General features: G+C 38.9%; 1 protein-coding gene across 7 annotated transcripts in view; it reads left to right on the forward strand.

Moving 5' to 3' along the window:
• The first annotated feature begins 12,604 nt into the window (after positions 1-12,604).
• Positions 12,605-17,171, forward strand: part of PHKA1 (phosphorylase kinase regulatory subunit alpha 1) — a 142,130-nt gene continuing 137,563 nt past the window's right edge. For 5 of the 7 annotated variants that reach the window (XM_078064893.1, XM_078064894.1, XM_078064895.1 and 2 more), the window contains exons 1-2: positions 12,605-13,056; positions 14,270-14,428. In XM_078064893.1, coding sequence (XP_077921019.1) covers positions 12,979-13,056; positions 14,270-14,428 — 237 coding nt within the window. In that variant the 5' untranslated portion in view covers positions 12,605-12,978. Of the gene's footprint in view, positions 13,057-14,269; positions 14,429-17,171 lie in introns of those variants that run through there. The other 2 variants (XM_078064899.1, XM_078064898.1) reach the window with 2 other exon arrangements.

Here is a 17,171-nt window from a genome sequence, read left to right on the forward strand (position 1 = left end):
TCAAAAGAAACTTGACAAGCCAGAAGGGAGTGGCATGATGTATTCAAAGCGTGGAATGGGAAAATCTGCAGCCAAGAGTCCTCTATCCAGCAAGGCTATTATTCAGAATAGAAGGAGGGAGAAAGAGTTTCCCAGACAAACAAAAACCAAGGGAGTTTGTGACCACTAAACCAGCCCTGCAAGAAATATAGGGGACTTTGTGACTAGAATGGAAAGACCAAAAGTGATAAAAACAAGAAAGGAACAGAAAAAATCTCCAGAAACAATGACAAAACAAGTAATAAAATGACACTAAATACATATCTATCAATAATTACTCTGGATGTAAATGGACTAAACACTCTAATCAAAAGACAAAGGGTGTCAGAATGGGTTAAAAACAAAACAAAAACAAAAACAAAAAAACCAAGACCCATCTATATGTTGCTTACAACAGATTCATTTCAGACCTAAAGTTACCTGCAGATTGAAAGTTAGGGGATGGAAAAATATTTCTCATACGAATGAACATCAAAAGAAAGCCAGAGTAGCAATACTTCCATCAGGCAAATTAGATTTTAAACCAAAGACTATATCATAATAAAGGGAGTAATCCAACAAGAAAATCTAATAATTGTAAATATTTATGCACCCAACATGGAAGCACCCAAATATATAAAACAATTAATAATAAACATAAAGGAACTCATTGATAATAATACAATAATAGCAGGGGACTTTAACATCCCATTTATATCACTAGACAGATCATTTAAACAGAAAATCAACAAGGGAAAAATGGCTTTGAATGACACACTAGACCAGATAGAATTAACAGATATATTCAGAACATTCCATCCTAAAGCAGCAGAATACACATTCTTTTCAAGTACACATGGGACATTCTCCAGAACAGATCACATACTAGGTCACAGATCAGGCCTCAACCAGTACAAAAAGATTGAGATCATACCATGCATCTTTTCTGACCACAAGGCTATGAAACTTGAAGTCAACCACAAGAAAAAATTTGGAAGACCAAAGTAGCTTAAACAACATATTACTAAACGATGAATGGGTCAACCAGGAAATTAAAGAAGAAATTTTTTATGTTAATAATGTATATATAATAAAAAACAAAACAAATGAACAAATTTTTAAAAATTTAAAAAAAAACAAAAACAGACTTAAATACGGAAAACGAATTGGTGATTACCAGAGGGAAGGTGGGTGGGGGAAGGGTGAAATAGGTGAAGGGGATGAAGAGTACACTCCTTGTGATGAGCACTGAGTAATGTATAGAATTGTTGAATCACTATATTGTACACCTGAAATGAATATAACACTGTATACTAATTATATGTCAATTAAAATATTTTTAATTTAAAAAAGTTTTAAAAAGTAATTAATTAAAATAAAATACATGGAAACAAATGAAAAGGAAAACACAACAGCCCAACACCTTTGGGACGCAGTAGAAGTACTCCTAAGAGGGAAGTATATAATAATACAGTCCTACCTTAAAAGCAAGAAAAATCCCAAATAAACAACCTAACCTTACACCTAAAGGAGCTAGGAAACAACAACAAACAAAGCCTAAAGTCAGCCAGAAGTGGGAAATAATAATGGTTAGAGCAAAAATAAATGATATAGAAACTGAAAAAACAATAGAACAGATCAATGAAACCAGAAGCTGGTTCTTTAAAAAAATATATTAAAATTGATAAACCTCTAGCCAGACTTATCAAAAAGAGAGGAGAAAGGACCCAAATAAAGAAAATCTAAATGAGAGGAAATAACATCCAGCAACACAGAAATACAAACAATTATAAAATAATGTTATGAAAAACTATATGTCAAAAAATCAGACAAACTGGAAGAGATGGATAAATTCATAGAAACATATAAACTACCAAAACTGAAACAGGAAGAAATAGAAAACTTGAATAGACAGATAACCAGCAAAGAAATTGAATCAGTAATCAGAAAACTGCCAACACACAAAAGTCCAGGGCCAGATGGCATCACAGGCAAATTCTACCAAATACTTAAAGTTCTTCACATAGTATTCCAAAAAATTGAAAAAGAAGGAAAACTTCCAAATTCATTCTATGAAGCCAGCATTACCTCATACCAAAACCAGATAAAGACTCCACTAAAAAAGGAAACTACATGCCAATATCCCTGATCAACATGGATGCAAAAATTCTCAATAAAATACTAGCAAACCGAATGCAACAGTACATTAATAGAAGCATTCACCACAATCAAGTGGGATTTGTTCCTCGGTAGCAAGTGTGGTTCAGAATTCACAAATCAACATGATACACCACATCAATAAAAGAAAGGATAAGGACCATATGATCCTTTCAATAGATGCAGAAAAAGCATTTGACAAAGTACAACATCCATTCATGATAAAAGCCCTCAACAAAGTAGGGTGAGAGGGAACATACATCATCAAAAAGGCCATATACAAAAAACCCAGAGCTAATATCATCCTCAATGGGGAAAACTGAGAACTTTTCCTCTAGGGTCAGGAACAAACAGGGATGTCCAATCTCACCACTCTTATTTAACATAGTCTTGGAAGTCCTAGCCACAACAATCAGACCGCAAACTGAAATAAAAAGCATCCAAATCGGCAAGGAAGAAGTCAAACTTGCACTACTTGCAGATGACATGATACTATATACAGAAAACCCGAAAGACTCCACCACAAAATTGCTAGAACTAATAAAAAATTCAGGCAAGTCACAGGATACAAAATCAATGTACAGAACTCTGCTGCATTTCTATACACCAATAATGAAGCAGCAGAAAGAGAAATCAAGAAATCGATGCCATTTACAACTACATCAAAAACCATAAGATACCCAGGAATAAGCCTAACCAAAGAGGTAAAGGATCTGTACTCTGAAAACTATAAAATGCTGATGAAAGAAATTGAAGATGCCACAAACAAATGGAAAGACATTCCATGCTCATGAATTGGAAGAACAAATATTGTTAAATGGTTATATTACCCAAAGCAGTCTACATATTTAATGCAATCCCTATCAAAATATCAACAGCATTTTTCACAGAGCTAGAAAAAACAATCCTAATATTTGTATGGTACAACAAAAACCCCAAATAGCCAAAGCAACCTTGAAAAAGAAAAGCAAAACTGGATTCATCACAATTCTAGATGTCAAGTTATATTACAAAGCAGTAGTGATCAAGACAGTATGGTACTGGCACAAAAATAGACACATAGATCAATGGAACAGAATAGAAAACCCAGAAATGAACCCACAACTATATGGTCGATTAATCTTCAACAAAGGAGGAAAGAATAACCAATGGAAAGAAGATAGTCTCCTCAATAAAGGGTGTTGAGAAAACTGGACAGCAACAATAAAAGAATGAAACTGGAGCACTTTCTTACACCATACACAAAAATAAATTCAAAATGGATAAAAGACCTAAATGTGAGACAGGAAACCATCAAAATCCTAGAGGAAAATGCAGGCACTAACCTCTTTGACATCGGCCATAGCAACTTCTTACTAGATATGTCTCCTGAGGCAAGGGAACAAAAGCAAAGTAAACTATTGAGACTTCAAAATAAAAAGCTTCTGCACAATCAACAAAACTAAAAGTCAACCTACGAAATGGGAGAAGATATTTGCAAATGACAACTCTGATAAAGGGTTAGTATGCAAAGTATATAAAAAACTTATCAAACTCAACACCCAAAAACCAAATAATCCAGTTAAAAAACAGGCAGAAGACATAAATAGACATTTTCCCAAAGAAGATATCCAGATGGCTAACAGACACATGAAAAGATGCTCAACATCACTCATTATCGGGGAAATACAAATCAAAACTACAATGAGATGTCACCTCACACCTGTCAGAATGGCTAAAATCAACAACACAGGAAAAAACAAGTGTTGGCAAGGATGTGGAGAAAGGGGAATCCTCTTCCACTATTAGTGGGAATGCAAACTGGTGCAGCTACTCTGGAAAACAGTATGAAGTTTCCTCAAAAAGCTAAAAATAGAACTTCCCTATGATCCAGCAATTTCACTACTAAGCATTTACCCAGAGGTTACAAAAATAGTGATTTGAAGGGATACGTGCACCCCAATGTTTATAGCAGTATTATCCACAATAGCCAAATTATGGAGCAAGGCCAAATGTCCATTGACTGATAAATGGATAAACAAGTGATGTATACATAAACAATGGAGTATTACTCAGCCATAAAAAAGAATGAAATCTTGCCATTTGCAATGACGTGGATAGTGCTAGAGAGTATTATGCTAAGCGACGTAAGTCAGAGAAAGACAAATATCCTATGATTTCACTCATATGTGGAAGTTAAGAAACAAAACAAATGATCACAGGGGAAACAAAGAGGAGGTAAACCAATAAAGAGACTCTTAACTACAGAGAACAAACTGATGGTTTCTAGTGTGGAGATGCATGCGGGCATGGGTTAAATAGGTGATGGGGATTAAGGAGTGCACTTTTCGTTATGAGCACTGGGTGTTGTATATAAATGTTGAATCACTAAATTGGACACACCTGAAACTAATATTACTCTATATGTTAAGTAACTGGAATTTAAATAAAAACTAATATAAAAAAATAAACATAGTGCTCTTCCCATACACTTCTACAGAAAACTTTAAAAAATAATTTCAGCAAGGGGCGCCTGGGTGGCTCAGTCGTTAAGCGTCTGCCTTCGGCTCAGTTCATGATCCCAGGGTCCTGGGATCGAGCCCCGCATCGGGCTCCCTGCTCCGCGGGAAGCCTGCTTCTCCCTCTCCCATTCCCCCTGCTTGTATTCCCTCTCTCGCTGTGTCTCTCTCTGTCAAATAAATAAATAAAATCTTTAAAAAAAATAAAAAAATAAAAAATAAAAAAAATAATTTCAGCAAATAAATGAATATGGAATGATGGCATATCACTATTTTGCAACTTTAAATGAATTAATGGATCTAGCCATTGAGGGACACCCAGACATTATGTGACTCCTGATGAGAGACCTCCCCATGAGCTGTCTAGCCAAGAAAATTGAACGTGAAGCTGATTAAGCCTCTGAAGTGAAGCACCAATTTGTAGGAAATACAGAAGACAGAGAATATAATATGTTAAACAATACCATGGCAATGAAATCAGCAAAGTCCAACTGGGGTAATCCTACCGGACAAACAAGCAGATTTCCTCAATAAACTGCAAGGAAGAAAGAAGAGATAAGAGGAGAAACCTATGGCTTAAAAGAGACAAAAAAATTCATGAGCCATATAAATCAAATGCAATGCATGGACCTTATTTGGATCCTGATTCATTCTTTCTTGCTCTGTCTCTCTGTCTCTCTGTCTTTCTCTCTCTCTCTCTCTCTCACACACACACACCCACACACACACACACACAAGCATTTATGAAATAATTGGGAAGTTTGAACAAAGAAAGAATATTTGATGATAGAAAGGACTTGTATTTTAGGTGTAATGGTATGTAATTATATTTAATAAAACTTCCTTATCTTTTATAGATACATACTATTTATGGACGAATGGATATGATGCCTGAGATTTGCTTCAGAACAATATGGGGGAAAAGAAGGCAGGAGTATAAATGACATAAACAAGATTATTAGTTGATAATTGTTGAACCTACATGGTGGAATTCATTGTATTGTACATTCTGTTCTTGTAATAAGATATTTTTAAAATGTGTCCATTTATTAAGTCACAAAGTAATACAGAAATAAAGATATACTCAATAAATAAAGCTAAGAGCTGCCTTGGGGAAAGACTAAATAAAATAGACAAACTTTTGGACAGGTCCATCCTATAAAAAAGGGAGAAGACACAGAGAAAGTACGTCAGGAGTACAAAGGATGACATAATCCAGATTCAAAGGAGACTTAAAAGTTATAAGCAGTTTTGCACAACTTTATATAAATAAATTTTGACCCCCAAAGTATATTTGGCAAGATCTGGAGACTGGTTGTTACATCTAGGGGTGGGGAGGATGGTACCACTGACATCTAGCTGGTAGAGACCAGGAATGCTGCTAAACATCCTCCAGTGTGCAGGACAGCCTCCACAACAAAGAATCATCAAGTCCCAAATGTCGACAGTGCCAATATTGAGAAACCCTGACCTGGATTAAATTGGTGTTTTCTATGGAAACATTAATTATCAACAGTGACCCAAGAAGAATTAAAAATCTGGATAATGCAATTGAAATTGTTTTCACAAATCTACCTATTCCCAAAAGACCCCAGGTGAAAGAGTCCTACCAAGTGAGGTTCTACCATAACTTCAAGGAACACATAATTTTCATTTCATATAAACAACCTTAGAGAATAGAAAAGAGGGGAAAGTACCAAACTCATTTCACAAGTAAGCATAACCTTGATACTAAAACCATACAAGGACTCCATAAAAAATAATATTATAGGCCAATATAATATAAAAACAAAGATGCAAAAATCCTAAATAATATATTAGTAAATTGAATCTAGTGCATATTAAAGGGAGGGTCCATCATGACCAAGTGTGCTTTCTCTCAGCAAAAAAAAATATGGTTCACCATAAGGAAGCCTATTGATATAATTCACACATTAGCCAAATAAAGGACTAAACAAATGATTCTTTTCAATACATGCAGGAATATCATTCAATAAAATTCAACATTCATTCATAATAATATTAATAATAAAGATTTAGGAAGTCAAGGAGAGAAAGAAATTATTTTAATGTAATAAATGGTATCTTCTGGAAACCCAGTGAAGACATATTTAATATGAAACATTAGAAACATTAGAACCAGTCCATTAAAGTCAGGAACAGGAAAGGATAGCCAGTATCCCCACTGTAAGTTTTCTAAAGATTTGAAAGGTAAAGACATAACTGTTACTATTTGCAAACGATATGCCTGTTGATCTAGAAAATCCAAAAACATCACCTTCAGACATCTAGTGAGTTAACACAGGAAGTGGATATAAGATAAACATACAAAAACTATTTTCCTATACATAATAACTAATTAAAATGTAATATACGGGAAAAAATCTTAATAGCAACAGAAACTACAAAGTACCAAGATACATAAAATTTACCAAAAAAGTGCAAGGTCTTCATGGAGAAAACTACAAAGTTTACTAAAAGAAATAAAAGAAGTCCTGAATAAATATACATTGTTTGTAGACAGGAAAGCTAAATATTATCAATATGTCCATTCTCCCCAAACAAATCTATAAATTTAGTGCAATTACAATAAAAATCAGGCTTTTCCTTAGAACCTGATCAAATAATTCTAAAGTTCATATGAAAGATTAAAGCTTGATGATGGTGAAGGCACTGCAATATTAATGAAGGAATGGAAAAATAGATTAATGAAATAGACTAGTGATCCAGAAACAGACCCATGGGTATAATCAAAGTAGCATTTCAAATCAATAGGAAAAGGATAACTCATTAAGTGGTGTTAGTGCAATTGGCTAACCATTTAGGAAACTATTAAGTTAAATTTCTATCTAAACCCACTTGTAAAAAATAAATTATAGAGGCATTAAAAGAGTTATAGATAAAAAGCAAAACAATAAAAGTATTAGAAAACTCGATAATGTGTTAATGATCTTAGGGACAGAAAGGCTTTATTAGATTTTTAGGGTTGCCATAACAAATTACCACAAACTGGGTGGTTTAAAACAACAGAAATTTATTCTCTCACATTCTGGAAGCCAGAAGTCCAATATCAAGGTGTCAGTATGGTTGGTTCCTCCCAGAGGCTCTGAGGGAGAATCTGCTCCATGTTTCTCCCCTAGCTTCTTGTAGTTGCTGGCAATCCTTGGCATTCCTTGGCTTGTAAACGCATCACTTCCATCTCTGGCTCTGTCTTCACATTGCCTTCTCCTCCCTATGTATCTTTTCCTTTTCTCATGAGGACACTTGTCATTGGATTTAGGAGCTAGTAGGAAATCCGGCATGATCTAATCTCCAGAACCTTAATTACATCTGCAAAAGCCCCTTTTCCAAATAAGGTCACATTCACAAGTTCTGGGTGGACATATCTTTTGGGGAGTCACCATTGAACCTCCTATAAAAGCCTTCTAAAATAAGACGAAGACTCATAAATTTGACTTCATTAAAAATAAAAACTACATGAAAACACCATAAAAATGCAAATAGATAAACTGCTTATGGTAAAACAAGTACAATATCTCTTTTAGATTTCTTTTTTTAACAAAAGCTAAAATGCAGAATACATATATTTTTTTAAATACCTATAAACCAATAAGAAAAACAGCCCAATAGAGAAATGACTAAGTATATAAAGAAGACATAAACTAACTAAACATAATATAATAAAATATAAATTAAATTGAACATAAAAAGATGCTTAGTGACATTAGTAGTTAGGTAAATGAAACTTAAGGTAAGATACCATTTTGTACCCACTAGATTGCTCAAAATTAAAGTCTAATCATATCAAGTTTTGGTAAGAATTGGGGAAGTGGAGACTCATTCACTACTGGTTGGTGCAGATAATTTAAATGGCTTTTTGGCTATATCAAAAATTTTTAAATGCCTATTTCCAAAACATCCATATGCATTTACAGGAAGACATATACGCATATTCCCTGAAGTACTGTTCTCAAGAGTTCAAACCCGGAAACAAACTATGTAAATGCTCATCAATAGAGGAATGCTTATTTCTGTAGCAAAAATGCTTTTGAAAAGTTTTCAATCCCGTAGAAAGTTCCAAGGTCTAAATATATATGAACTTTTTGTATTGTAGTAAGTTGTTCTGTTACCCACACATTTTAGTCCAGTTGGCTATTCTGAGACAGTGTAAGCAAAACTGGTTATAATAAATGAATTTTGTATTCCCAAGATTTGTTTTTCTTTCAGTATGTTATCATTTTGAGCTACATTTCTGGAAGCATATATGACAGGTGTACTTACCAACTGTGCCTGAAATAATTACATTTTGAAAAAAATCTGCCACTGCAAATCTCTAGCTTCCTGTCATTTCTTCATGTTGAAATTATTCCTACATGAACTTGTTTACTTCATATTTCTCAGGTGTGTTTATTTAAAATTTATACCCTGCCTACTTCCCAAATGATTTTAAGATAGCTTTTTAAAATTCATGTATAATAAGACAATTAAAAATAGCTCAAACTCATATGAGTGTATGTGAGGGAGGGGTTCTCAGGGGAAAAATACATATGCTTTAATTCTCAGTAATTTATATTAAATTTAGCTCTGAACTTCCTGGTAGAAGCACTGATTAAAAGAGGGACTATTCCAAGTTAATTAGAGTTGACAACTATTTTCTTTTTCTCTTCCTAAATTCTGAAAAGCATTTCTTGCATGGTTTTTACCTATCCAGGAAATATGTCCTCTACAGAACTTTTGCAAAAGCTGCAGAGATTTTCCTCATATCCTAACGCATCCTTGATAATGTCTTTTAGTGAAAGTGTTGGTTGATTTTTGGGTTTGGAGTTATTTTATTTCTTTTTGGTGAGACAGGGCTAATGTGGTCCAGTTATGTTGCTTTCTGCTATGGTGAAAAATAAAATATTTAACAAAGTATTTATTAAAAGATGGCCCCCTTACCACCTGCAAAATAAAAAAAAAAAATAGAGGAATGCCTACATAAACCATGGTGTATGATAACATGACGAGATCTCCATGACATAATTTTGGATGAATAGGGCAATCTGCACAACAGGAAGTAGGGTATAATATTGTTTATATTAAAAGAATACACAGAAAACAATGGTATTTTATATGCATTTCGACATATATATGTTAATCCATCGGAAAAAAATCTGGAAGGATACAAACCAATCTTATAACAGAGGTTACCTTTGGGAAGGGAGATAGAGGAGCCTCTGATTGTGGGTGATAGACATAGGGAACTTCAACCTTATCTGTAATGTTTTAACTTTTTTCATGAAGAATGTGCTTATATAGTGCTTCTATAATTTTTTCAAAAAATTGAAAGAGAGTGAACGGGAAATGATGGAAAGGAGATAGTGTATGAACCTTTTCTTTCAAGAAATTTGATAATAAAAGATTTATTTTTACTTAATAATAAGAGAATAGCTAAGCAAACTGGAGGACATGTACTAAAGGGAAGATTAGTGCAGATATTAACATAAAATGTAAACCATGGAAATATTTATCAAATGTGAAGTTTTAAAAATTTTGGATTTTTGAAGATTAGTATAATGAAAGCTTCCAGGAAATATAAAGGATCGACAATAAAATATTCCGAGGAAGTTGGAAATAAAATTTTATTTTAGAGTTAAACTATAAAATTAATATACTTTGAATCAAATAGAAAAATCACCTTCAAGAAACATAATGGCTTTCAGACTGGCAAGTCTTGGCTATAACCTGATTGATAGTTTTGACATATTTAACAAATGTGTCAGTGAGCCATGGAAGCACAGAAAAGGGAGAGTTGGTGAAGCCAACATAGAGCAGACGTGTTAGTTACTTAATCCTCCCCTGCCCTAGTTTCTCCATCCCTACGATAGGGTTAATAATAGTATTTACTTCATACAGTTATTGTATAAAACAAAATAGCACTTGGTAAGGAGTAAGGCTTATGCAGTATTTAAGGGAGGAACCCGTGGTGATGAGGCCAACATAAACCGTCACAGTTCTATTTCTCATTATCAACCAGCTCTCTGGTTCTCATCCATCAATCTCATAAGGTAATCAGCATGAGTCAGCCTCCTGACTCTGACCAGTTCTGGGGCACTGAGGAGATCAAGTTTCTAAGGCTGAAGGACTATATACCCAGCCTGGACTGAGGTTGAAAGCACCAAGCTAAGGCCATTCCAGCCAGGCCTCCTGTTAGCCAGCCAGTTACCTTTCTTGGTGTCACCCTACCTTGGATATTCCTAATCTAGTCATACTTCTAAATAACTCGGGGCGCGAGGGGGGGGGGGGCGAGGGGGCGGGGAGGGAGGTCTGTGCAGAAGAAATAAAAAGACTAGAAAAGTTACACTAAAATATTAACAGGTGGTTGTGTGTGTGAAGGAATTATGGGTGATTTGCTTTACTTTTCTATACTTCTCAAGTTTTCTTTACTGAGCATTTATTATTTTAATATTTTTAGAACATTTTTAAATGATGGTAAGGTGAAGAAAAAGAGAGGGCAGTAGCCTGAAGGGGACAAGGATAGAGACAAGGCTTCGGAGGCTACAAGCTGAGGGGAAGATGTCAGGGAGTTAGGGCCAGAGCAGGGAAGGTCAAGCACTCTTTCGTCCAAAATGAAGTAGTTTTCCCTGGAAAGACTTTTTCTTCCCCTGTGCCCTTGGGCCTTGAAATGGCTTATTTGCCAATCCTGGCATTTGCATAGCAAGCGACTGCAATGGGAACTATTTGCTTGAGAATTCTAAGTGTATCACCGTGTCTAATTGTATCACTGACTGGCTGTTGAAACTGAAAGTTCCAGATCTGAGTTCTTGAGCATTTCCTCATTCCTCATCACCAACATTAGGGAATATTTGCTAGTCACCTCCTTGGTGCCAGGCTTGATGCTAATTTGGGCAGGGGTGCGCGGGGTGTTGGAAGGGAGGGAGCTTGTGAGAAGAGACTAAATTTAGAGAAATAAAAAGGTAAATGAAAATACAAAATCACCGTAGCCTGGGCGAGGTGGCTGGAGACGGCTTAGAACCACAGATTCTCGGAGTTGGAGTTGAAAAGTCAGTCTAATTCTCTTACTCTGAGATTCAGAGAGCAGCTGGTACTTAAAGCGAGCTTTGAAAGGCGTGCAGGCTTGGCACCAGCGGAGATCGAGCGTGGGGGTTGAGGGCCGCAAACGCAGGGAGCAATGGCCCTGGCGCCAGGACACCGAGCGGGGTGCGGGCCGAGAGTACCCTGTGGCCAATGATCAGTGTTACCTACAGGCTTCTTTTCTATCCTCCCTTTGGCCCCTTTACTTTCAGCTGAGTCTTCGTTGCCTCAGCCTTGTGACCGACGTGCGCACGAGGAAGCCTTCCAAAGCAGTTACACAACCTCCTCCAACTCCTCTCCAGCCAAGGCCGTCCTGAGGCCCTGCTGGCCTCGCAGCCCAGGCCCCCACCCGGGGAACTAGTTTCCTCAAAGCGCACCACTGCCCCCTCCTTCCCGTGCCTGGCTCTTCCCCAGTTTCTAAGGAAGAAAGTACCTTAGGGAGTTCTTTCTTGTTCGGTTTGGGTCAGAGTGAGGAGTTTAATCTGAGCTTTTAGTCAAGAGTACGAAATACAGTAAAGCCCCGGAGATTCCAATTCTTTAGACCCTGGCCGCCAAGCGCGCATCTCGCCTTTTAGGTTTGAAGTTTCCCTAGGTTCCTAAAACCAGGCCGGCGGAAGAAACGGCCTCCTCAACATCCTGCGTGCACAGCAAGCGTGGAAAACTTAACTAGTCATTGGAGGTGTTTCGAAAATAAACCTCTGGAGGCATATTGCCTACGGTGACACATTCTCGGCCGCGGAGCGGGCGGGGGCGCTGGGGACCCGCGCGGGCGGGGCGGACCGAGGCGAACCCCGAGGACGCAGCGCGCAGCTGCCAGGACCCGCCGCGCCCGCCCCGCCCCCCGCTCGCGTCTCCCGCAAGGTGGAGACGGCGCTGGCGCCCGTGACCCGCTGCCGGCGGCCGCGTCCGGGAGTTCGGCGGGGGATGCAGGATCCTCTCTTGGAGGCCGGACGGGAGTAAGGGCGGCAGAGGGCGACGCCGGGCGGGGAGCTGCGGCGGGGCGCTAGACCGCGGGAGTCTCGGGCACTTGCTGGCGTGTGCTGGGGCTCCAGAGGCCGCCGGCGCGCAGACGGCCGGCGCCAGGCCTGAGCGGTGGGAGGGCTCAGCCGGGGCCTGGCACTCGGGCTTCCCACCGCGAGGGCGGAGCTGCCCTGGAGCCTCCTCACTTGGAGGGCCGAGGGCCCCTGTGGCACGCAGGCCGTTTCTCTGAGGGGATTGGAAACGTGGCGCGATGAGGAGCCGCAGTAACTCTGGGGTCCGACTGGATGGCTACGCTCGGCTGGTGCATCAGACCATCCTGTGCCATCAGGTAGGTGAAGGGGTGTCGCCTGTAATCACCGAGGGTGTGCAGTGTGATAGCCTAGACGGAGACGGCTGGATGAACGCCCCACCGTGTGTGTATGTACGTGTGTGTACGTACCAGGTTCTCCCGCCCCCTAGCTGGGGAAGCCTTAGAGGACCCTGAAGAAAAGATAGGTGTTGGGCTTGGGCCGAGAGCAGAACTAGGGGCAAGCACCGTTAGCGGGGAGCCCTGAGCCTTGGCTTCTAAGCCCTGCCCTTCGCCCCCTCCGCCGTCCCCCAAGCCACAGCAGGGTTCCAGGGGGGCACAGTTGAAAGACGTGTTGAAGGGGCGCCTGGGTGGCTCAGTCGTTAAGCGTCTGCCTTTGACTCAGGTCATGATCCCGGGGTCCTGGGATCGAGCCCAGCATGGAGCCCCGCATCGGGCTCCCTGCTCGGCGGGAAGCCTGCTTCTCCCTCTCGCACCCCCCCTGCTTGTGTTCCCTCTCTCTGTCTCTCTCTGTCAAATAAATAAATAAAATCTTTAAAAAAAATAAAATAGGGGCGCCTGGGTGGCTCAGTCGTTGAGAGTCTGCCTTCGGCTCGGGTCATGGTCCCAGGGTCCTGGGATCGAGCCCCGCATCGGGCTCCCTGCTCGGCGGGAGGCCTGCTTCTCCCTCTCCCACTCCCCCTGCTTGTGTTCCCTCTCTCACTGTCTCTCTTTCTGTCAAATAAATAAATAAAATCTTTAAAAAAAAAAAAAAAGAAAGAAAGAAAGACGTGTTGAAGCTTGTTTATAGACAACCCCCTCCCCTGCCCCAGGCTTGGGCGTCATTTTCTTGCGCTCCAGCCGAAGAAGAGAACTAGGGGAACATTTAGCCATTTTAAGGCTAGACTAATGTGAAGATTTGAGGTACCTTGTATATACTGTTAATTATATACTTTTTTCTAGTCCTTTAATGCTAGTTTTTCAGTTTTGATAGTTTATTCTTTCTAACTGGGAAGTTAAAACACTGCCTTTCTTTTAACTACTCACATTTCAGACTGGTAAAGCTTCAGCTAGCTTTTTCCCCTTATTCAAGATAGCAGTTACTTGCACTTGGTAGGAAGAGGAGGTTCTAAAACTCGGGAGTAGTGGAGTAGAAGAAAGACCAAAGTCCCTAAGTGACCCCTTTGATAATTTTGGTCTCCTCATATGAACAGCTTATGGTTACCTGCCTGTCCTGTTTTTCTTGGTCTTGCAGAATCCAGTGACTGGCTTGCTTCCAGCCAGCTATGATCAGAAGGATGCCTGGGTCCGAGATAATGTGTACAGTATCTTGGCTGTGTGGGGTTTGGGCCTGGCCTACCGGAAGAATGCAGACCGGGATGAGGATAAGGCAAAGGCCTATGAACTGGAGCAGGTACTCAGAATAAATACACAAGGAGATCTGGAGCTGTGTGTGGTAGTGAGGGTGGGAGGGCGGGTTGGGGAGCAGGAATTAAAGGAAATGTAGCTCTAAGGAGCTAAAAGAACTGTATTTTGCCTTTCTCCCTCCCTCTTCACTTTGTTGAAATTACATTCCAAAAAGCTTTCCTGTATTGTACTAAATTTTTTTTTGATGTAGTGGAAACTTGAAACTTGCTGATTCAGGGGAAGAGGGCACAGTCTGTTCTGTTATAGTGGAAAAGCCTATCCTGGGATCTTTGCTGAAATTTATAATCCTCTTCCTAAGTAAAAGTATTTTGCAGCCTCGAGGATATTTATTCTCATTGAGAAGAATGTTTGGGGGCAGGTATCTATCATTTTACTTCATTTTTAAAAAAAATTATAGGTGGTATTTGTATGAGGGTAACTGATACAAATTCGCAGACCTTCACAACTAGACACAAGTAAAGAATTTAGTTGTTGAATTTTATACCTATGACCTCTGTTTCAGAGCCTGTCCCCCTCCCTCAGCAAAATAAGGTCAGAGTCAGCAGATGCCTTTAAGCCAACTTTTAAGGCCCTTCACCTTTATAGAAAGTAGCATCCTTTATAGAACTGTTCAGACAGAGGGTGCTGCGTTCTCTTGAGTGACCCAGAAAGTGATATTCTGAGTTTCATAGGGTCTCTTAATGTGATACTCTGCTGTCAGTTGTAAGGTACATGTGAACTCTTTTCCATTAGTGGAGAAGATTCTACACCAGCCGTTTGCTCAAGTGGTATCCCTCTGACTTAGGCAATCTGAGCTCTGGTCTTCATCTATAAATCAGAATATTAAGGTTTGATTATTTTTAGAGGGCATCAGCATATTGCGGGGTTGCAGTCCCTGGCGATAGGGAAGTTTCACTATATTGTCCTCTGCACAGCAGGTATTCATTATTCCTTCAAGCCATTATTGAGAGGGACTTAGGCCCATCAGAAAAAAAAAAAACTGTTGGAGTTTTTGCTCTAGCCCAGGAAGTATAGATCAATATTTTTATGACTTATAAAAATAATACATAACTATTGTAAGAATTTGGAAAATATAGAGGAGTATTTTAAAAATCCTGTAACCCTACTCCTCCTCTCACCCCTGAAATTCTACATCCTACTGTAATGTTTTGCTATTTTGACCTCAGTATTTTGTTTGTTTTGCTAGAGATTAATATCAGTGGAACAGTACCCAAGATTCCATACCTAGTACCATTTGACCGATTTTTTTTTTCAATACTATTAGAAGAAATCTGTTGTCTCCTTGCTGACATTTTTCCTTCTATGGTCCAGGAAGAAATAATTTAACAGAGGAAGGGGGGGAAATTAAGGAAAGACTGAAATGTTTATTTTTTTATTATGTTCAATTAACCAACATATAGTACCTCATTAGTTTTTGATGTAGTGTTCAGTGATTCATTAGTTGCACATAACACCCAGTGCTCATCACAACACGTGCCCTCCTTAATGCCCATCACCCGGGTACCCCATTCCCTACCCCCCCCTTCTGTAACCCTCAGTTTGGTTCCTGGAGTCCAGAGTCTCTCATGGCTCATCTCGCTCTATGATTTCTCTCCCTTCAGTTTTCCTTCCCTTCCCCTATGGTCCTCCGTGCTATTGCTTATGTTCCACATATGAGTGAAACCATATGATAATTGTCTTTCTCTGCTTGACTTACTTCACTTAGCATAATCCCCTCCAGTTCCATCCGTGTCATCCATGTCAATGCAAATGGTGGGAATTGTTTACTTTAAAATTTTAATGTTTCATTAAATAGTTTTTAACATAGCCCAAAAATATTTTTCATACTACCTCAATAATAACTTCGAAATATCTCAAAAACATTACGGCAATAGGAAGCATCTTCAAAAAAGAAACATTTCTCTGGGAATCCTAAAATTTGTATGGCCTTTCATTATGAATTAAAACAGATTTTATTATTAGGTCTCATTAACTTTTTTTCTCAAACCTGGCTCAGTTAATTCAGACCAGGGATCAGAAAACCATCTCTGTAAAGGGCCAGGGAGGAAATATTTTTGGCATTGTGGGTCATGTGTGATCTCTGCCCAAATACTCAGCTCTTCAGTTATTGCACAAAAGCAGCCAGAGATTTATTTACAAAACACGTGGTTAGCTAGATTTGTCCGTAATCTACATGAGTGGTTCCAAACTCTGGCTGTACAGTGGAATCATTTGAGAAGCTTTTAAGAACTACCCTTACTGGACCCCACCCTAGAACAATTTAGATAAATCTCTGGAAGTGAAGCCCTGGGACATTAATATTTTTAAAAAATACTGATTCTAAAGTGCAGCTAGGGATAATAACCACTGATTTGTGGCCAATAAGTGAGTATAGATTAAATCCAGGAAATCCATAGATTAAATTCCCACCTATTCTCAACTCTCCACTACTGTGTGGATTTTCCCAAACCACTGACTGTTAATCATTTTCACCCTTCCTTCCAACTCTCACCTTGGTTCCTCTCTAAGAAACAATATCAGAGAACTAAAGAGAATTAGGAGACAAGGGTTTAGGTGACTATTTCTATCTTAGATTGAGAATATAACTGTGCACATATATGTTTTTATAAATGCCCTTTGCTCTTGGTCACATAGATATAGAAATACACCCATAAAAATAAATAGGCACACAAATAGACATAGCTCTTTGGATGCCTTCAGTTCTGCTTCCTCCTCAGTTTTGTTCTCTT

The sequence above is a fragment of the Halichoerus grypus genome, chromosome X (genome assembly GCF_964656455.1).
Source record: "Halichoerus grypus chromosome X, mHalGry1.hap1.1, whole genome shotgun sequence".
NCBI lineage: Eukaryota > Metazoa > Chordata > Mammalia > Carnivora > Phocidae > Halichoerus > Halichoerus grypus.